Source organism: Protopterus annectens, chromosome 3.part0 (assembly GCF_019279795.1).
Source record: "Protopterus annectens isolate FY-2018-M chromosome 3.part0, PAN1.0, whole genome shotgun sequence".
Classification (NCBI taxonomy): Eukaryota; Metazoa; Chordata; order Ceratodontiformes; family Protopteridae; genus Protopterus; species Protopterus annectens.
The window spans coordinates 639,252,920-639,276,434 of NC_056731.1; the positions used below are offsets into that span (position 1 = coordinate 639,252,920).

The 23,515-nt window shown below is 42.3% G+C and overlaps 1 protein-coding gene across 1 annotated transcript in view; it reads left to right on the plus strand.

The window, feature by feature from the left end:
• The window catches only part of LOC122796893 (msx2-interacting protein-like), an 868,075-nt gene that overhangs the window by 109,263 nt on the left and 735,297 nt on the right, over nucleotides 1–23,515 (plus strand). The window contains exon 2 of the mRNA XM_044065646.1: nucleotides 12,125–12,259. Within this exon, the coding sequence (XP_043921581.1) occupies nucleotides 12,144–12,259 (116 nt within the window). The 5' untranslated portion in view covers nucleotides 12,125–12,143. The remainder of the gene's footprint in view (nucleotides 1–12,124; nucleotides 12,260–23,515) is intronic.

The window sequence follows — 23,515 nt, forward strand, 5'->3', positions numbered from 1 at the left end:
AAATAAATAAGCTTAAATCAAACAAAGCACCGGGTAATGATGGTATTATACCAGAGATATATAAAATCCTTTCTAAAACTACATATTCATTAATACATAAGGTTTTTATTCTGGCCCAAACTGAGTTAATAACCCCCCCATCTTGGCAATATACATTTATTTCACCAATTTTAAAACCTAATAAAGATCCAACTAGATGTTCTTCATATCGACCCATCTCATTACTTAATGTTGATTATAAAATGTTTATGAGTATTTTTGCTGATAGATTGAAGACAATTATCCCCGGCATTATAGACATAGATCAGACGGGCTTCATTGTAAATAGAAATACTTTTGATAATATAAGAAGAACTTTAACATTAATTGATTTTGCAAATAGGAAAAGAAAGATTTAACACTTATTAGTCTTGATATAGGTTCAGCATTTGATTCAGTAAGTTGGGACTTTCTGTTTACCTTACTGAAGTGCACAAATTTCTCTGATGCATTTGTAAATTTAATTGAGCATTTATACAAAGGAACGCTGGCTTATATTAAGGTAGGAACATATGTTTCACAAAAATACCCATTCTTAAAGGTACAAAGCAAGGATGTCCACTTTCTCCACTATTATTCACTTTAGTAATGGAGCCTTGGGCTAATTTGATTAGAAACAGTACTGACATAGAGGGTTTTGAAATAAAAGAAAATACAACATCAAAAATTCAACTTTTTGCAGATGATGTTCTAATTACATCAGCAGGATCTAATTCTTCTATGCAGTCTTTATTTGATAAAATGATGAATTTTAAAAGTATTTCTGGTTTAATATTCAATGAAGAAAAAACTAAAATACTACCTATATATACACGAAAAAATACTCTCATTAGTGATTTTACTAAATATGTACTTAACTCAGGTCAGATAACTTATTTAGGTATAATACTATCTAAAGATATTAAATCTATTATATATAATAACTATAATACCTGTTTTCTTAATATACAAAATCTTTTTAATACCTTGAATAATATGTTTTTTACTATGGAGGAGAGACTTACAATTATTAAAATGATAATATTCCCCAAGATTTTATACTTAATACAATCAATAATACTTTCACCTACAAAAATAACTATCAAGAAACTGAATACACTAATGTTAAATTTCTTATGGGCACCTAATAGACCTAGGATTGCATTAAAGAAACATACTAATAGCTGGTCTCAAGGGGTATTTCTTTTCCAGACTTTAATTTATATATTATCTCTTCTATTATAAAAGTTATTACTTTATTAATAGATCGGTCATATGTCGCAAAATGGAAAGATTATTGGGAGCTAATTAGTATGCACTTCATGAAAATCTCCTTAACACATAAAAATATGATTATAAATAACTCCATGTTGTGGTTGCTAAAGGAATTTTGTACTTCACCTATTACACCTAAACATATGGTCTGTTACCCATTAAATATTATTATTAGTTATCGTAACTGTATATTCATGCACCCTAAGTATAGGGAATGGAATTTTATTGTATTCCCTATAATTTATACTCAGGGTATGCTTATGTCATCTACTTCTGAAGGAGCTCATTTAGCTATAGATAATAATCTAAAGTACTGGTATCAGCTGATATCTGATAATAAAGTTAAAAATCTAGATTTCTTAAAACAAGAATTTGATCTAAGAGAAACTTGCTGGTTAGAGGTTCAGATCTTTAGACAACATCTCATTGATAGAATAGATCTAATGTCTATAACAGTTAAAGAATCTATTCCAAAACTGATTGATTACTTGATAATAAATTTACAGCATAAAGTTTCTGATAAAGGTAAACTTTCATATATACATAAAATTATCAGTCAAGAAACTTTTTACTATGTAGATTCATACTGGAATTATTTCACCTCTATTAATGGGGACCCACCAACTCAACAAGATAAACAATATATATTGGAATCTGCTTATAGAACTACATCTTCCATTGTCTGGAGACTTTATACATGGAAATTTTTACATAGATCTTTTATACACCTTTGATGATGAATAAAATTAATAATAAAGATAATCTATGTAAGAGATGTAATGTAGAAATTAATGCTGACTGGGCTCATATGTTTTATGACTGTATGAAGTTGAAAGAATACTGGAAGTCAATTAATGAATTTGTGCAGGCTCTTTTTACAGATAATTTCATTATTTCTAAGTCTCTTATATTATTCAACACACCTGTACCTCAATGTGTTAAAAAGATTAAGCTTCCCTTGTTATGGTGTATCCTAGCAGTGGCTAGGAAAATAATAACTAGAAATTGGATTTCAGATACACCTCCTTCGTTCAATGAATTTAAAAATGTTATGAATATAATGTGTCATATGGAAATAAGCACAATTAGAATGAGAACAACTAGAAAAACATCACATTTTATTGTATGGGATAATTTACAAAATTTGTTAAAAAATTCTAATTTCAATAGCACAGTATTTTAGTTTAATTAATTGATCTGATTGTAGTGGATGTCTTTGTAAATACTTTAGTTGTTTTGTTGAATATTATAATAATACCTATTTTTAATTATTTGTATAAAATTGTTATGATATTTCTCTTATATGTTAAAACAATAAACTTGTTTTAAAAAAAAATTCATCCAATGGTATGTACCAAATAGAACCACAAGATCCTCAGAACTTTAACTGTTGGTAATAAAATCAAACAATTATTACAGTGACTCAATATTCCCTTTTGCCATCTCCAATGCATGGTACAAGCTTCCAAACCACCTCAGGCTTTTAAATAACCTGAAATAATTTCACATAGCAATGAGTAAACTATGCAGCTGTACCACACCTACAGTTTGAAGTATCCAATCATACCTCTGTCCACTGTGTATGCTATGCAACTGTGTTAATATAGTATTTTTGATTCTACTCACTACTTGTTTCCTTAATCTGATAAGCTTTGTAAAATAATGTTTTGTTGACCGTTAACATTGAAATACATTTCGAAAACATGCTTGCTGACTGTTTTTCTTTTGGATTGTCAGAAAGTGGGCATTTCACTTCTCAGACTTTACCGGTAAACAAAACCAAATAAGTCAGCCAGTAGATAAATTAATAAATTAGGCTTTTCCTACCATTATTTATTTAGTGTAAGATTTTTCCTCTTTTGGAGTGAATTGCTTTCACTAATTCCTTTCAGTAAGAGTGAAAGGGAAGGTCTACAAGAGGGTAGTGAGACCAGCAATGTTATATAGGTTGGAGACAGTGGCATTGACAAAAAGGCAGGAGTCAAAGCTGGATGTGGCAGAGTTAAAGATGTTAAGATTTGCACTGGGTGTGACAAGGGTAGACAGGATTAGGAATAAGTATATTAGAGGGTCAACCCAGGTTGGACAGTTTGGAGACTAAGCCAGAGAGGCGAGATTGCGTTGGTTTGGACATGTGCTGAGGAGGGATGCTGGGTATATTGGGAAAAGGATGCTAAGGATGAAGCTGCCAGGTAAGAGGAAAAGAGGACGGCCTAAGATAAGGTTATGGATGTGGTGAGAGAGGACATGCAGGTTGTTGGTGTGACAGCAAGATGCAGAGGACAGGAAGAAATGGAAACAGATGATCCACTGTGGTAACCCCTAATGGGAATAGCCGAAAGAAAAAGGAGTAAATTGCTTTCAGTGTTGCACTTTTGCTAGTGTTTTAGTTAGCATTCGTTGGTACGTAGTGACTTTTTCTGCGCAGTTGGTTGGAGAGCTATTTCTGTGGTTTAATTTTTAATGTGTATTTAGCTTTGTTTCTATTCAGGCTCACATTTGGTTGTAGAGCTATTACTTCAGCTGTATGGACAAGGTTTGGGGGTTTAAGAAGTGGTCTGTGTGACTACAACCCCCCCCCCCACACACACACACACACACGCACACTTTTCAGGACATGCATGATCTCTGTGTCATGTGCCTGGGGTAGGTCATTTGAATGCCAAGTGTGATATTTCAAACACTTCAGGTTTGAGTATTTTGTAGGACTGCAGAAATAAGTTCATTTTAAATTGCCTCTTGCCTTCGTAGAATAAGAAAGAAGAGAAGAATGAAGAAAAATGAATGGAGAAGGCAAGACCAGAGGAGGTTATGCCCAGGGATGAAGAGAGGCCTTATTTTACGATACTGTGAAAAAACCTAATGTCCATTAGGATTCTGCTGGATCAGGAACTGGTTCTAGGAACTTCTGCTGGGGTCTGTCTCACTTTCCTACCTTACTCTGAGGAGAAGAGCTGGTAGCTTCTCCTAGCAGCAAGGGTTTTTTAGATGCCATGATTTCTGACTTTCGATAGCTTTGCCAGAACAAACAAGTAGGCTGGTTCATAGGTCTACTGTTCATCTTATGTGGGAAAGGATTATAGCCTTCTCAATGCTCAGATTGAACTTTGTTGCTTTTCTTTCCCTTCGGTTTCTAGGAGGACCTGTTTCCTGTACCTCTCATGCTTCTACATTGGGCCTGGTTTTTGCATGTGGAGTGACTGAGTCGAATGTGGTGATTCTGCTGGCCGTCCATGTCTGCACTGATGGTTCTTCCATCAGCATCAACGTAGTAGCTCCCATTGTCCTTTGCACTAATTCCCTTGGAGCTGAGGGCTGCTGGGCATAATGGTATCAGCACTGATGTCTTGGATTTGATATTGCTGTCTTAGTGACCATCATGGTGTTGGTGACATCAGCATTTGAGCTGTTTTGTGCCGAAACCCTCTGTGGTGCAGTTCCCGTCCCTCACTCTGAACTTTGGCATGGTTGGGTTGTCATCAACCTCTTGATCAATGGTAATGATGAATTGGTGACTTCAGTGCTGACAGTTTCATCTGCAGTAGCTGAGTTGGTGGAAATGGTTCAAGGGCAGCCTCCAACGCTGTCAGTGGTTGGCGAGTCTCTCTCTACATCAGCTCAACCCCACAATACCATTTAGTTTGAAACCTTGAGTCTCTCTTTCTTATCTCAGTGAGACTGTGTATTGAAAGGCCTCAGTAGACCCTGACAGTCTAGCAAATGTTGTTCTGAACAATGTATTCTGAGAGGTTGGACAAAGATGGATGCACAAGAGGAGGCATTTAGACTCTCCACAAAAGTCTCCCACCTAAGTCATTGATTTTCAAGGAAGACTAAGCTTCCCAATATTCTCCTCCAGAAGACTCCACATTTGAGGAATCTTAGAACTGGTGAAACAGAGGGGATAATGACACACTGAACCACCTCTCCTGAGGAGGAAATTCGTTAGCGGTCTTTTTGGCCCACTTCTCCTACAACTTGGGTACCCCCCCCCCAAAAGCTGTATTTGGTTGTAGACAGGGTATAGCAAGCACAAGATGTTGCTGAGTTAGTTTCAGGGTAAAGGAAAGACCTCACTGAAATAATGTCCCCCTTGTAGACATTTTGTGGTGACAATCGGTGCTAAAAAAGGACACTCAGAGGAGTGGCCTTTGACCCTTCCCCCCAATTAAGTATTCCAGGGTTATGGATCAAAAGGAAGATCAAGTTCTTTTGTTTACTTTTGTCATAGGAGCTCTACACTATCTGATGCACATAATATATTTTCAGTATGACTTTGAGGAGAAGATGCTAGAGACACAGAGAAAGTTAACACATTGCAGTCTACATTGTCAAGTGAAACTGCAGGTGACAGCCGTGAGCAGCATTGTCTCTCTGTTCATGAGGCTTATTCATATTGTGCTAGATTGAGCATGGGAAAAGCTAAAACTGGCATCACCATGAGGAGGCAGACCTTGCTCATGTTTTGTGGATTTGTAGAAAACATCAAGGTATCCTTCACCATTATCCCTTTTGAGGGTCCTCACCCTTAGACCCCAGGTGAAAGAAAAGTTGCTCAAAAGCAAAACAAGAAGGGAAGAGGCTTGCAGGTGATGGAGTTAAGTTCACATGCCCTCTTGAGATGCTGAATTGGAGCTACCTGCAGTGACCAGTCCTGTTGAAGTGAAGAGACCAGGATCATTTAGCTCTACTATTATGGTAAGAAAATTTTATTTCGTATTTTTAAAAAATTTTCTTTGGGTATATAGCTGTCATTCACTGGTGAAAATTTATCAGCAAGGAGAGCGGCCGTGCATCCACCCTGTTCTCTCCATTACAGATATAATTGCTTTTTGTAAGTAGGATTTTGTTTTACTTTTCATAGCAATAAAATGCACCATCAGTTTTGAGTATTCCTTTTTTCTAATTCATACTAAGGGAGACCAGTGGCCTGTCTTAGCAAGCAAAGGGAAAAAGGCTGAAAGCCAATTTAGTTGAGACACTAGTCTATAATAGTATGCATAAACTCACAGATGTGCTATACATAAACCTAGAGACACTTTTTGAGCATTGCCATTTTACTTGCTTACAATTTTGGAATATGGGATGTTTGCAGCCCCCTCCACTCCAGCGAAAACTCCTATAGAATCTTGTTAGTGAAAACTCCAAAGAGAAAGCAGATGTTCTTCGTGTTTCACTGTTGGAAGTCATTACATTTGGGTTATCGGCCTGCAGGTAGCCATCAGCCGGCATGAATACCAGAGTCTTGGATTCCTGCATCGGATGCGGTCTCCTCTTCCATGATGTCAGGACGTCAGCTGTATAAAACATGCAGCCGACGTCATTACATCAGTCTTTCTTGCTGCACGGTGCCCGAAGCAAAAGCAGTTCGCAAGTGCTGGTCGGCCGACTCCTGAAATTTTCGTTTTCGAGTTTCAGAACCGAAGTCTTCAAAAAAGCTAAGTACCCTGTTGGGGATCCTTTTTCTTGCTCTTAAACAGATGTCAGTAAAAGTTAACAATTGTATTACCCGTGGAAAGCAAATACCTCATGAAGATTTTCATTCATACTGCATTCCTTGCTTAGGCCCAGACCACGACGTCCTTCGCTGTCAGTTTTTGTGCCTTATTCAACCCCCGAACTATTCGTCATTGGGCTATTTGTGCAGCAAATTATTTTGGTACTTGGTTTAACTATCCAGAAATGGCTTTGGTAAGCCATCCGACTACCGATATTCCAAAAAAACATAAAGATACAGACCGAGACAGACCGCATAGGTCCATAACTGCCGACGATGCTTCCGCTAAGCTAGTCGCCAGTTTGCTGGTACTCCGGCGCTTACGCAACCCCTGATACCCGCTACTTCAGATTTGCAGGCCTCTGCTGAGACCCTTTCAGAGTCCAGTATGCTGCGAGATTTTCTTCGACTATGGAACCTGCGGATGTCTTTACCTTGGATGGGTCCGGAGCCGCTGAGGGTGTATTCAGGCCTACAGACTTTTCATCTTCTTCTTCAAGGCCTAAAACTCAACCCACGCCTAGAAAACTGATGTCCAAACCGCATGGTCAGGTCCATATGCCTAAAAAACAAATGATAAGAATGGCTGAAGACCTTATTACTTTAATTAGGGGAAGTCAGCCTTCCCCCTCTAAGAGACCTAGAACTGATTTTCCTTCTGATTCTTCTGATCACGATTCTGAAATTTCTGATTTTTCTGATTACCAGGATTTGCCCTTAACTACCTATGAGGATTCTGATTTGGAGGATTCCATTCCCTCTGCTTCCCCTCCAGAAAATTTTTCTTTTGGTGAAACCTTGCACACTGTTGGGGAGCATTTCCGCTGGGAAAGCTAAGAGGCTTAGGGAATTCTTACTCCTCCCTCAACACAGGCCTTTAGCTACCCCTCCTGTTCTGGACATTGTAGATGATGCCTTCTTGGAATCTAGCCTGGCCCCAGACTGTTTACCTCCAGCTCCCAGAAAACCTGACTGGTATTAGAGTACCTGACCCTCACAAGTTTCTCTTCAAGAATCCTGCTGCAGATCCAGAGACCATTTCCTAAGGATCAAAAGACATTAATACTACTGCTAAAAACCCTACCCCCTCTGATACAGATTCCAGGGCCTTGGACAGATGGGGTAAGAAGGTAAATACGTCTGCTACTTTGGCCATTATTGCCTTAAACTGCCAGTTTCATATGTTAAAGTATCAGCAGCATATTATTGGATTGCTTAAACAGAAAATGATGTTGATTCTTGATTGTGCTGAACATAAATAATTACAAGATTTAATGCATTCTGCTGAACAAGTTGGTAAACATACTTTGCAATGTGGTTTTGATTCTTTAGAAGCATCTTCAGGGCTGCTGTCACTGGGTCTGTACTTAGAAGGCATGCTTGGCTTAAGGAGCAAAACTTGCCAGATCATGTTAAAGCTAAATTACTGGTTGCTCCCTTAAACCAAGACCACCTGTTTGGCAACAAAGCAGAAGCCGTCCTTAAAAAGATGGAGGAAAAAGCTAAATCTATGCAAACTGTTAATGATTTCCTGCAAGTACAGCCTCCCAGATTTAGTAGGCATTGGCCTTCTAAAAATTGATCCTTTCCAGTCTCTTCCAGGCCTTCTCAGCCCAAACCCAGGAACAGCAGACCACACCTAGGTTACAGTCTCAAGGTACACACAGGCCTAAGCAGTGGGGGGCTCCCACTTCCAAAGCTGGAAGTAGTAAGACTCTCCCTATGGAAAAATGTAACAGTGACTTAACCTTAACCCTTCCAAGCCTAGCTCAACTGACTGCTCCCTTGGGGGGAAAGGTCGCCCTGCATGCAAAAAACTGGGAAATCATTACCCAGGACAAATGGGGTTTAAATGTAGTTTTCCAAGGATACAGATTCCACTTCCACACCTTACCAACCCCAAACGGTTGGCCAGACCTATCCCCAAATTAGTGGGCAGAGGCTCAACAGCAGGTTCTCTCTCTTCTAAGTATCAGGGCTATTCAACCTGTCCCAGCAGAAGAAAGGGGACAAGATTTTTACTCAAGACTTTTCCTGGTACCCAGAAAAGACCGCTCTTGGTGTCATATCCTGGACCTCTCTATTCTAAACACCTTTTTGGTAATCCCAAAATTCAAAATGCTAACACTTCAACAGCTGCTTCCTATGCTAGGCAAAGATGTCTGGCTGGCAACCGTAGACTTAAAGGAAGCTTACCTGCAAATTCCAGTAAGGGAATCTTGCAGAAAATACCTACGCTTCAGAGCAGGCTCCATGCACTATCAGTTCTCTGCACTTCCCTTTGGCTTATGTACTGCACCCAGAGTATTCACAAAGTGTCTAGCTCCAGCCATTGCTTTTTGCAGGCGGAGAAATATTCAAATATACCCATATCTGGAAGATTGTCTGATTAAGGCAGAAATCCAGGACATGCTATTAAAACATCTGACATTTTTAAAGGGACTTATAAACTCACTGGGGTACACCATAAACAAAAAGAAATCTCATCTAGTACCCTGCCAACAAATTGTATTCCTGGGAGCAAACTTGACCACAGCTTCCCAGATGGCTTACTTCACGCCAGAGAAACAAATTTATTTGACAGCCTACTTCAAACTACTGGTGACAAAGACCCAGCTATCTGCAAGGAAAATCCTGCAAGCTCTGGGGTTCATGGCTTCTTGCATTCTACTAATTCCATATGCAAGACTGCATATGAGGAAACTACAGTGGTATCTAAAAAGCCTATGGTGTCAACATTCTCAGGACCTGGAATCAATGATTCCTATCATTCCTTGTATAAAGACAGAGTTCCTTTGGTGGGCAGAAGCCTGCCACCTCAACAAGGGGCTCCCTTTCAGTCTACCCCCCTGCCGCCCAAACCCTGACTATAGACTATGCATGGGGGGCTCACTTGGCAAGGCGGTGCATTCAGGGCAAATAGAACCCGAATCAAATGCACCTGCATATCAACCAAAAAGAAATGTTAGCTGTACAGAATTCCTTGATAGCCTTCAAAGACCACTTCCTTCCAGGACAGTTATTGGTAAAGACAGACAACACAACAGTTACGTGGTACATAAACAAGCAGGGGGGAACCCACTCGTACCCTCTATGCAGACTAGCCATGGATCTGTGGAACACAGCCTTGAGCTACCAAGTGCACCTACAAGCTCAATTCCTGCCAGGCAAGCTAAATTCACTGGCAGACAACCTAAGCAGAAATCTCATGGACCCACACGAATGGAAACTGGAACCAAAAATATTCAACTTCTTGAGGAACAAATGGGGGACTCCAGAGATAGACCTGTTTGCCTCCCCTCAGAACTACCAATTGGACAAATTCTGCACAAAGACTCCCCCACAGTCAAGCTTGGAAAGTGGATGTCCTGTCCTTTACCTGGGAAAGCCTCTCAGTTTATACCTTTCCCCCTCTGCCTCTCCTCTCGAAGGTTCTTCTAAAGATCAAACAGGACTGACCAAGGACAATACTGTTTGCGCCAGACTGGCCTCGCCAGCACTGGTACCCCCCTCTTGCGCAGTATGATACTGCTGGATCCATGACACCTACCTCAGACACCTTCTCTGCTGTCCCAGCAGGCGGGCCAGATTCTGCACCCTCAGCTGTAAACCCTGAACCTTGCAGCCTGGCTAATTCCTTGAGCTCTCCAATAGCATCTCTCAGTAAGCAGGTGCTAGATGTCATTCTGGAAGCAAGGAGACCTAGTACTAGAAAAGCCTATGCTGAAAAGTAGAAAAGATACTGTTCCTGGAGCCTGACTCAAGGGATGGGCACTACGGTGCCCAGTTTACCTCATATTCTTCAGTACTTAACAGAAATGCTCCACATGGGCCTATCCGTCTTGTCAATTAAAATACATGCCTCTGCCATTTCAGTACATTATAATACTGATCAACCCCTCTTCTCTCACCCCCTGTTAAAGCAGTTCCTCAGAGGGGCTAAACATCTAAGACCCCCCCCCCCCCAGGTGAGCCCCTACTCTAACCTGGGACCTTAATTTTGTATCGAAAAGCTCACTCTCCCTCCTTTTGAACCAGCTGCAACTGCAGAGTTGAAATTCCTTTCTTGGAAAACAACCTTCCTTCTAGCCATCACTTCAGCAAGAAGAATGTCTGAATTACAGGCCCTCGTAGCATTGGAGCCCTTCATTATCTTCCATGCAGGGTTTCCCTCAGGACCAATCCTTCCTTTATGCCCAAGGTGGTGTCTAGTGTGGCCCTAAATCAGTCCATTCATTTGCCTACCTTTTTCCCGAATCCACAAAACAAATGAGGGAGAATACTGCACTCTTTGGATGTGCACAGACAACTTAGATTTTATTTGGACAGGACTAAGCCTCTCAGAAAATCTGAACAGCTGCTAGTTGGCTTTGCTGCAGGGGCAGGGGGGAAGGCCATTTCAAAACAAACCATTTCTAAATGGATAGCCCATTGCATTCATTTCTGCTATAAGCAGCATGGAAAACCTTCCCCGCAGGGGATTAGATCGCATTCCACCGGGGCTGCATCTACCTCTACAGCCTTTCTCAGAGGAGTCCCTATCAGGGACTTCCTAGAAGCTGCTACCTGGAGCTTTATTCATACCTTCACCAAGCATTACCACATGCCTGTTTTTTCTAAATCCAGAGCTGGTTTTGCCACTGCAGTTTTGCAGGGCTTAATAGCTGGCCCTAATGCTTTCTAACTTCCTCCTCCCTTCTTTAGCTTTGGGAATCAACCCAAATGTTATGACTGCAACAGTGAAACATGAAGAACATAGTACAGTTGTGTACACTTACCATAAATGTAGATGTTCGAGTGTATTCACTACCCTTCCTCCAGCCCCCTCACTTCTCTTGGCTCTATCTTTCCTTCTTGTTTGGTGTATTTGAGCTTTCTGGTGTATTTGCTTTTTGTTGGAGGTGTAACGTAACATATAATTGCTTCCCATTATGGGGGCACCTGACATCTGGGGCAAGAAAAACTGATGTAATGGCATCGGCTGCATGTTTTAAACCCCTGACGACCTGGTGTCATGGAAGAGGAGACAGCATCCGACGCAGGAATCCAAGAATCTGGTGTTCAGGCCCGCTGAGGGCTTACCTGCAGGCAGATAACCCAAATGTAATGACTGCAACAGTGAATACACTCGAACATCTACATTTATGGTAAGTGTACACAACTGTACTTTCTGCTTCCAAGAACCAATCTGGAGAATCAGGAGCTGTGAGACAGCATTGCTGACCATTGTGCTGTCCCACCAGTAATATCAGTATGGGCATTTTTGTAGTGATGCAGTCGTAAAATATGATGACTTTTTTTGCTGTCGTTATTCATGTTTTTGTTTATTTTTAGAGTCTCTGAGTGGTCTGATATGGATAGGAAATCATCCCGTTGGGAGCATGATGTACCAACTATGGAAAGACCTATTGTTCGAGATTACGCTGAAGAATATCGTTATGAAAACAGAGAGACTCCTCCTCTGCACAGGTACCAAAATATAAGTAAACTAAGTGATGGTACTCATAATTTAAGAAAAACAAATTGTTTTGGAATGCAGTAGGTGATTAAGTATAATGTGTAAAGGTTAGTCTGCAGTTTTGGAATTGGGGACTTGGACACAAGGACTGTTTCTTCCAGAGTAATTCTGTAACAGAATTCACTGCAATTCTTTTACAGGAATCCTCCCCTACATGTGCTCATTGGAACAGCAGTGATAAACTATCTCCTGTACATTAAAAAAAAAAAAAAAAACACATTGCACTCTCTTGCCACTCCTCCCTTCTGATTTGCTAGATGTCCTTTCTGCATCAGGCTACCTATTGCTAATGAGCTGGCTGTCTCCTCTTCCTCCTTAGTTCTTTGCTTCTCACCCTTACAAATTGCTTCCATGACAGGGACATTGATTTTTTTTTGGTTTTATTGATCTAACCAAAACTTTTGAAATGGTTGATCATACTTGACTCTACTCATCCTTGATTTTGAACATGCTATTATTTTTTTATCTCCTCCCCTGCATCATTCTGCGGCTTTCTACCCCTGTGCCCCACATCCATTGCAGAGTTCACCATCTTCCTCTTAAATTCCCCCAGCTTAGCTGATTCAAGCAAGGTCCATTGTAGTTTAAAGCCGTCCAGGGGCCTCACTGTTACCTTCTAAGATTAGCAGCTTTGGTTCATAGGCTGGGTTACTTAAACTGGGATGTTCATCGTGTTTCACTGTTGCAGTCATTACAATTTGGTTATCCTGCTGGCAGGCTACCTGCATTCGCCTGAATTCCAAAGTCTAGGTCCGGCGTTGGTTGCTGTCGCCTCCTCCCTGACGTCAGTGCGCCAGGGGTATAAAAGATGCAGCCAACGCCATTTTCTACCGTCTTTCTTGCTGTGCGGTGCCCGAAGCAAAAGCAGTTCGCAAGTGCCGGTTGGACGACTCCTGAGATTTTCAAGTTCGAATTTCAGATCCGAAGTCTTCATTAAAAGCTAGGTACTCCGTTGGGGAAACTTTTTTTCTTGCACCAGACCGATGTCAGAAAAAGTTAATAATTGTATTTCTTGTGGGAAGCAAATACCTCATAAGAATTTTCATTCTTACTGTATTCCTTGCCTAGGCCCTGCCCACGACGTTGCTAGTTGTCGGTTGTGTGCTAGATTTAACCAACGCACTATTAAGCGTCGGGACGATTTTGCCTTTCATTACTTTGGCAGAAGATTTAATTATATAATGCCGTTGGAACAGCCGACTACCGGAATTTACAAAAAACGCAAAGAAAAGAAAAGGACAGGCATCCGAGGTTCAAAACCGACGATGAGGCCTCTTCTAGGCCAGTCGCCGGTTCTCAGTGAGGAGCTTTCGCACCCCCTGATGACCGCTACTTTAGAGCCGCAGGCCGATACCGACTCCCACGTGGAGTCAACCAGGCCTACAGAAACTCAAGGGGGGGGGGATTCAGTAATCCTCCGTGTAAGACTAAGTCTTACTCAGAAACGGCAGCCTAAGGGTATGACATCAGCATGCCATGCATATTCATGAGGGCGCGCTGACTCAACTCCAAGGCTAACACGGAGCGTGTAGGAGTGCAGGGGGCGTGTCAGACTGCCGAGCAGTCCAAATATCCATGCCCCTGCAAGTGCCTAACTCTGCAAATATCAGCAGATATGAGCGAGTCCGCTCAAATGTGTATACCCCCAACACTACACTCCCCCACATTCAAAACTCCTGTACAAATGAAATAAAATGTAAAATAATTTTTTTTTATTATTCCCGATATAGCTGCCCGTATTTGCGAGGGTGTGCCCATTGCTTTTCTGCAGTTAGCAGTTTAGGCATCGAAGAGGATAATAAACCACCTATATGCAAATTAAGCCAAATAGCAATAGCGTAGTGGTAGAGCCTTCGCACAAAGAGGAGGCATTCTCGGTTCGAGTCCCACCACTCCCCTTTCCATTTTCTGTAGGAAATCTGTGCATAAAAATAATTCCTGACATTTACCTTTTAAATTCTATAATGTAGTAGTGAACGATATTTTAAATATATATATAAGAAGGCGAAACACTGCGATGGTGGTGCTGCGGTAGCGTTGTCACCTCACAGTAAGACGTTGTCCTGTTCGATTCTCAGTTAGAGCGTCTTCTGTGTTGAGACATGCGTGAATGGGCATACCTTCGTTGAAGGTTGTGCGTCAGGGCCAGCAACTCGGCACATAAAAATCTACTGCCAATCATTAGCGGACCGGAGTTCCGCTGTGGCGACCCCTAACCGGGAAAAGCCAAAAGACTCAACATAAGAAGGTGAAACGGTCATGCATACTAATGAATGCATAAGTAAACTATCTTAAGCAATGTGAAGCACTGCTAAGCAATGTTTACCAGTATTAAGCACATTTAAGAACAATTGCCCATAGCTAAGCACTGGTTTAACTAGCGCAGTGGCTTTGCACGTAGCTGCGTATCGCGCCAACTAGCGCAAACAAAACATGTTTGCACAGAGCTGCGCCCTCAAAGTAGAGCAACGTTGGGCAAAGTTGAACAAAGTTGGCTAAACACAACCACACCTCCTAGCTGGTCAGGCCAGTAATAAAATAAGCAATGACAGGCCTCGAACCCGGGATACTGCGCACCATAATTACAGTACTGAACCACTAAGCCATGACAGCTTTTGCTGTTCATGCACTGTCAACATACATATACATATTAATCAAAGTTTACTCAGTGCTAAGCAGGTGTGCACTCAGCTGAGATATTTCAAAACCGGCCAATCACAAATAAGTGCGGGAAATGAGGCACCTCGGACTGGTGAGCAGGTCAGACACCACCATGCAGACCTGAAGAGACGGAAGCAGGACCAACTGAACCAATGGATACAGGAGGCCTGTGGAAATTAAAATGCCCCACTATTGAGTAGGTAGCCATGGAATGGAGTATGTAAGAATTGCTATTGTAGTCTATATAATGGACAGGTATGTCTCAATATCCCTTCATTTACTTCACAGCTGCAGGTGTCCGTGCTGCGAATCAGCAAGCCTATGCAGATAGGCTGCTAAGGATGCGCCACCAGGCAGGTTAGTAATTGTTCTGCATGTATTGTTATATAAAATAAGTGAGAGAGCCTGAAAATGAGTGTTGTAACCCATTAATAAAGGTATAATACGTCTTGAATAAGTCCTCTGCATGCACTGTAATATCAAATAAATGAGAGAGCTTCTAGAAAAGTGTGTAATGTAATTAATAAAGGTATAATTCCTGGAGTGTGTCTGTGTCACTTACTTCGAAATGTTGTTGTAGTTTTGCATTATATAAATAGTACTGTTGTATTAAGCGCTGTCAACCCACACTTGGCCAGGCCCATATAAAGTGGATGAAGGGAGTGCCAGTAGCTGTGAAGCATATATACAGTCCTCAACTGTTGGTTAATGGCTGGCATGCATAGCTAAATCTGTCACCCGCGTAGCTTGTTATTGTGTTCCCCAGAAATGTCAGTGTGCTGCTAGAAATGTAGGGGGCTGTAGGAATATAACTGATAATGTCACCTGAACACATCCAGATATGTAGATATATAAATATAAATAAAATATGTAAATACGTAGCTAGCAGTAACATCTGCATCCTGGACAGTTTGTATGTCAGATGCAGGTCAGGTATATAAGGAACTAGCCAAACCCTAGGGACCTAAACCTTGTCACCACAATAAACGGAACATGCTGGAGGGATAGATTCCTGTCCCAGAGAATTCCCATACTCTGGAACAGACTACCTATCTATGTCAAACAGAGCTCCTCATTAGCACTCTTCAAGAAAAATCTTGATGATTGGATGGGTAATAGGAAATTTACCCCGGGGATCACTTCTGTGGTTCTGCTTGACAGGGGCAGAGGAAAATAATTTTCTTGGGTGGTGAAAGCCAGGGTACATTTTTGGCTAGGCTTGTATAGGCCCTAGGGCCAGTACCTACCTATGAACCTGTGAACCCATTACACAAATTAATGCACGTTGCTCAAGTGTAATAATACATGTAGGGGATATACACCTGCAGTCAATAGGAATGTAGTGTAAACTATAAGTATATATAAGATGTTAATGGAGGTATCTTTTTACACCCTACTGTATGTGCATAAACAATGCAATTCCACACCTCAAGGGTATGTCTCATCTCAAAACATATGTCCTATTGTTTTATAAATATCTGCATTTACTTTGATTCGTGTGCCCTGTTCAAACACCACAATCTTGGTGGCCTGTTGCCACCAATCAATACTGCATGCTGTTGGAATGTCCACTGTTGTTCTATATATGCATGTGTTATGCTTGCTGTTCAACTGTTGGAACTCTGGTGTGTTGGGTAAATGGGAATATTACTGCATGTTCTTACAACTAATTTGGAATGCTGTTGGCTGTTACCAACCCATATCGTCATTAAATCCTGCTAAACATAGAACGTATGGGAAGGCCGGTCCCAGCTGACCCACCTGTCCCACCTCAGCTGGCGATGGCACCAGCAGGTCCGGTGCCCAGCCCGGTGCCACCTCCTCTGTTGGCTCTGTGCCACCTTTGGGTGGAAGTGCTGCAGGGGATGGGGCTCGTCCCCCCCCCCGTGCAAGCCTGGCCGGAGGAGGGCCACATATCATCCTCCGAACGGTCCGGGCTGTGGTGCGTAGGGAGATCCAGCGTTCAGTCGGTGATCCTCTACGCCAGCTCGAGGTGAGAGTGGTGCGACTCACGGGTCAGCCTGCCCCTCCTATGCAGCCCCCAGCACAGCCACCCTCTGGGCTGTGAAGGTGCAGTGGTGACTGCCCATGGGTGGGGATCTCATTTCCACTGTTGCCATCTGTGGGCTCATGGGCTTGCGATTTCCAAACATCCTTCCCCGTCAATGGTGTTCACCCAGCCCATGTGTCATATTCTGCCCCTGTATGCGTCTTGTTTGTCTTGTCTGTGTACTTCCCCAACCTACCTCTCCAAATATACCTACTTACCCTACCCCACATTCCACTCTCACCTGAAAAAAAAAAAGGGGCAATCTGCTCCCACAAAAAAATTACGCCCCATACATAGCTGCCCATTTTGCACACATGTCCGCTGGACACACAAACTGAAATTTAATTGGCAGTACAGCATACTTTGTTGTCCTCACCCCTCTCTCAGGGGTTGAAGGTTTCAAAATTTCCTCCAAATTCCTAGTATATGCACAGCTGTTGCTGTTAAAGAAATGGGCAGCTATGGACCTTCCCTACACCCGTCCTGCACATCCCTATCTGTTTTCCCTACTGTCTTACCCTCTTTGTGCGTCTTTTTCACCACTTTCCTATCTCCCCATTTTCTTTTCTTTCAAAGAAATTAGCGTGGGGTTAGCGGGAATAAGCACTTTTAAGCAGTAGTTAGCGGGTTTGCACGAGTGTGCGCATGTGTGCGCTTAGCTAAGTATTGCTAAGCATCGCGCAAACCCGTGCAAACCCACTTACAACTGCTTAAAAGTGCCTTAGTCACCCTGCATGCGAGGGCCCTTGTTCTGCTCATCAGCAAAATAAAACACCACTGTCAGTCTCAAACCCCGGACCTTGGACACACTAAACTGCATGAAGTACCACTAAGCCACAGTAGATATATAGCAGGTTGTTGCTGAAATATATATATAATGCATCAGAATGAGTGAATGTAAAGGAAAGATAGGAATGCCATAATACAAAACCTGTTCTGTGGAACTTTACCAGCAGTTGTTGTGGAATTGCATTACATGACTGTGATAACAGAACCAGCCATTCTACCAGTAAATATTGTTACAGCAGCACTTTACAACCCCCACACAGTATCATAGCAGGACAGTCTCCACCCAAACGTACAAAATACCTGTGTGTTCAGGGTCCAGCAAGGATGTAGGTAGGCATACGCAATACTGGAATTGTCCAGTTTTCATGAGCATCCTGTGATAATGTCAACAAAAGAAAAAGTACAAACTGTGCAGACGTGAGTACATTAATATCCACAGTAAGCAGTTCCCAAACAGTTCATGTGCCAAATGAAAACATCTCAATAACTACGTATGTGACGTAGTTATTGAGAGAGAGACCTCCAAAGCAGACACCCAAGCAACCGCTACCCCAAAACAAAACACGTGCAACACATATCTCACAAAGCCAGTGTGCCGAACAGTCACAGCCCTTAAGACTAAACACACACCTGATACACTTGTAATAGGTGACTCTATCGTCAGGCACACTGACGTCCCGCTCACCAGGCTGAACAAGGAGAGGGTCACGGTGAGCAGCCTGTCGGGCGCTAGGATCCGCCACATGACACAAGCACTCAGGTCACTCCAAGGCAAGTACAAATATGACTCAGTCATTGTCCATGCTGGTGTAAATGACCTGAGACGCACTCCCTGGACTACATGAAAAGAGACATAAAGGAGCTCTCTGAGCATGTAGCCCAGGCCGGTATGACCCTGACTTTGAGTAGCATCTTACCCTCACCAAGAATGATGCCACAATATGAAGACAAGATGATCAATTTCAACAATTGGCTTAAGTACTGGTGTCATTCAAAGGGGATCCAATGCCTGTCAGCTTGGGATGATATGCTCGACAAGCCACGATGCTTCGCTAGGGACGGCTTGCACCTGTCACCCTGGGCTTTGGATATTGGCAAAGGCTCTTGCTACCCCCATAGTGCCTTTTTTAGGCAAGGCTCAAAAGACAAACCCACCTCCATAGGTACCACAAGGGATAAGAACCTAAGAGTAATGCTACTCAACGCCAGAAGTCTAAACCTCAAGATGCACGCACAACTCTCCTTAGCATGGAGAACATCGATATCTGTGCAGTAACAGAAACCTGGTTCAGGGCTCCCGAGAGCACCCCAGCACTACCAGGTTATAACTCATACCATGCTTTTCGGCCCCAAAACTTGGACCGAACCACAAAAGGAGGGGGAGTATCGATATTCATCAAAGATACCCACACCTCCAGGTTGGTGGCAAAGCACGAAGCATCAGAGACTATCCATGTGCAACTAACAGTGGGTAAAACTGCCTTCCAGTTTATAGCCTGCTACAGACCACCCTCCCAAACCCAGGAACCCCACTCGGCCTTTCTGAGAACACTGGAAAATATGAAGGTCTCTCCAAACACCATTATATTGGGCGACTTCAACTACCCAAACATAGACTGGGAGCATTACTCCAGCTCTAACACCCTAGCCCAAAGTTTCCTAGAATTTATAAACTCATATGCTATGGAACAACTTGTTACCACTCCCACAAGAGGGGAAAACATACTGGACCTGATCATCACCAACATGGGGACTCTATGCTCCAGACCAGAAGTGTATCCCTCACTGGTAAGATCAGACCATAAACTAATCTCACTGGATATTCACATCCCGACCCCACCCCCTGCCCAGAAAACCACAGTGAAAAACTTTTCTAAAGCAAATTTCACACTCCTCAAAACCGAGGTGGAATCCTTCAAAGTCCGCCGGCCTGTGGAAAATACGGCCCAGACCGCAGAATCCTTTATAAATGCATTCTATGAACACCTTCAGGAATGCATGGATCATGCGATCCCAAATAAAACCAAGACCCAATCCTCCAAAGGCAGACGTCCTGTCTGGTGGACCCCAGCCATAAACAAACTATACAATAGAAGGAGGAAGCTACTAAATGATAGAGCAAAATCCCAAAAAGGGAAGGCATCACTGATTAGTATTAGCAAAAAAACTACGGGCACTCATAAAATTGTCTGAGGCCAGCTTCGAGAGAAATTGCACAGGACACTAAGGATAATCACAAGGCTTTCTTTAGTTATGTTAGGAACCTGGGTGGTAATTCCCAGATATGCTCAGAATTAGTCCAAAATGACAAAAATACACTGAACCCACAGACATTGCCAACATCCTAGCTGACAGGTTCAGCAAACTCCCCCACCAAAAGGGCAAATATCTATCCCAGCAGAGTGCTGCCCCTGACATCTCAGATGCTCAGGTAAGAGCCGCCTTTCCAAAGCAAAAACACAGCATCAATGGGACCAGATGGTGTCCCGGCTGTCCTACATGAACTCCAAGAAGAGCTAAACCCAAACATAAGACTACTGTTCAATCTCAGCCACTACAGGATATGTGCCCAAAGAGTGGCGACAGCAACAGTGGTCCCTCTCCATAAAGGTGGTGCCTCAACGGATCCTGGAAACTATCGCCCGTAAGCCTGACTAGCTTGGTCTGCAAAGCTATGGAAAGGATCATCATGGACCTCATAAATAAAGATATTGGGGACCTACAGACACTGGATCCTACCCAGTTCGGCTTTGTTAAGGGCAGATCCTGCCTCTTAAACCTGGTTGATTTCTTTGAAACAGTCACCAAGGCCATTGACTAGGGGAATGTGGTCCACACAGCCTACCTGGACCTCAAAAGCCTTCGATACAATACCCCACTGGCATTATAGATAAGCTCACCAGCTTAAATATAAACCCTTATGTCACTAGATGGATTGCAAACTGGCTCAAGGACAGAACCCACATGGTTAGAATTGCTGGAGCCATGTCAGACTCCAAACCAGTTACAAGTGGTGTCCCACAAGGCTCAGTCCTGGGACCTCTCTTGTTCGGTATATATTTCTCGGAGGTACAGGCCAACACGGAAGGACTGTGGCTGACCAAGTTCGCAGATGACTGCAAACTGGGCCATAATCGACTCTCCAGCCGACACAAGCATCCTCCAAAAGGGCCTCATAGAAACAGACAACTGGTGCCAGAGCCATGGCCTCAAGCTAAATGCCAAAAAGTGTATAGTCATCCCCTTTGGCAAAAACAAAGTGCCCACAAATGACCACATAGGTGGTAATCCATTAAGTACAGAAGAAGTAATTAGGGACCTGGGGACCCAAGTTGATAGCAATCTCTCATTTGACAGCCACGTGGCCAAAGTGGTTAGAAAAACATTTTATATAGCCCACCTAATCATGAAGGGATTCACATCTAGATCAGGGGAGGTCATCGTGCCTCTTTACTCATCCCTCATCAGGCCCATAATTGAGTACAATGCCCCTTTTGGGATGTACCTTACCAGACACCTGCAGCAACTGGAAAGACCCCCAAAGTACCTCACCAAGAGGATCAAAGGGCTCAAACAGATACCATATGCTGCCCGGTTAAAGAAACTCCAGCTCTACTCAGTGGCATACTGCCTGTTCAGAGGCGATCTGTGCCTGACGTATAAAGCCACGTCCAACCCGGAATTAATGGACATGCTGCACCTCAGAAAATCCAAATCCCATCGAGCTACGTGCTCGAGAGACTTGAACCTCAGCACTGAAATAAATAGGACATGCTGGAGGGACAGATTCATAACCCAGAGGCTCCCTTCACTCTGGAATAAAATCCCAGTCCAGGTTAGGCAGAGTCAGCAATTTATAGCACTGGGTTGCTATGACAGTGAGTACTGCAAGTACCACACAGCAGGCTGCATGCAGTTGCCAAATAGTGGCCACCAATTGGTACAGAGGCCATCACATGCACATGTGCAGATACCTATAAAAGCAGTCTTTACTTGCTGTCCATACATGCAATCATTTCATTGCAGGTACAGAGGGAGAGAGAGAGAGAGAGAGAGAGAAGCATGCACGCAGAGGCAGACAACAGCTGCAGCAGAAAAAAAGAAAAAGATCCAAAGAAAATATATTGAAAGAAAAAGTCATATATTGAAAAAAACGATAAAAAGAATATATTGAAAACAAAATAATATATTGAAAAAGAAAAAATATATTGAAATAAAAAATATATTGAAAAAATATATATATATTGAAATAAAAAATATATTGAAAAAATATATATATATTGAAAATTAAATAATATATTGAACAGAAAACGTATATCGAAAAACAAATATACCTTGATAATTAATTGAAGATATACAACAACAAATACGAACACATACAAAGGAAAGGTATGTAACAGCTATGTATCTACTGGCATGTAGTAGATGTTTATGAAGAGTACTCTACATAGTTTGAATCATCCATATGTGGCAGCAGTACGTATCAATGCACAGATGCCCTGCATAACTACTGGCATGGAGAAAGGAGTGTGTAGCTGTGTGCAGTAGGATGTGACTGTGACATATGTAGTTAAGCATTAAATGTCAAACATCTGATCCATGTTATCTGTGTTCTGTACAGTAGTGTGTACAATGTCTGTTTGGGTGAGTAGCCCATACGGTTATGTAAACATGGATGTGACAGAGTAACAAATGCATGATAGCCATATTAACGTGTAGCTTAGTATTAGCAACGGCTGTACCAGGCTAGTATGCTAACCTAGCATTTGCAGCTATATATACACCCTCTAATATTACAGTGTGCTCACATGTGACACGTGTTCATGTTGCAGCAAGGCCCAACAGGTCAGCCGTGAGGTACACAAACTTACAACAGTGTGTACCTTGTGTGTGTATGGCACACACATACGGAGAGATCTGTCTGTTTCAGATATATTAGCATCTGTACATGTACATAGAGCAAGGGACATACAACTGTTTGTGAAGGGTGGACATATATATGTTGTTGAAGGTTGTTATGTGCATATTTTTATGTAGGTTGTAGTGTGTGACAAACAAGACAGCATTCAGTGCTGGTATATGACATGTGGTGGTTAAACGTTGTGGGTATGATTCGTCAGGTCTGCAGTGTTTCAGCCAGTGAGGCCTGCTAAAGCTACATTGGCTGAGAATACCTTCAATGCATTCCGCACAACACTGTGCAGTATTATGACGTAACTGTATACCTCACAACCTTTGCATAGTTGATATCCCCACCATGAAAGATGGACTGTATATTTGCCTGTATGTATCTCAGTATGTACACCAGTGGATGTTTATATTATATGTATATATATATATATATATATATATATATATATATATATAGAGAGAGAGAGAGAGAGAGACAGGGTCATATTTACTGCAACAGATGCCTGGTGACAATGCCATGGACTCGCGCTCAATGTTGACACTTCATTGGCATCCCTTCTTGCCAAATCTCTGTACCCATTAACTACCACATAGGTGATAGTCTACTTAACACCGAAGGTGTGATAAGAGACCATGGGACACAGGTGGACAGTAGTCTCCCCTCTGATGATCACAGTGCCACACTAGTCATGTCATCTGTCTACGTTGCACACGTCATCACAAAAGGTGTGTCATCCAGGGAAATATAGGTCAGTGTTCCCCTCTACTCATCCCACATAAAGCCCATTATAGAGTA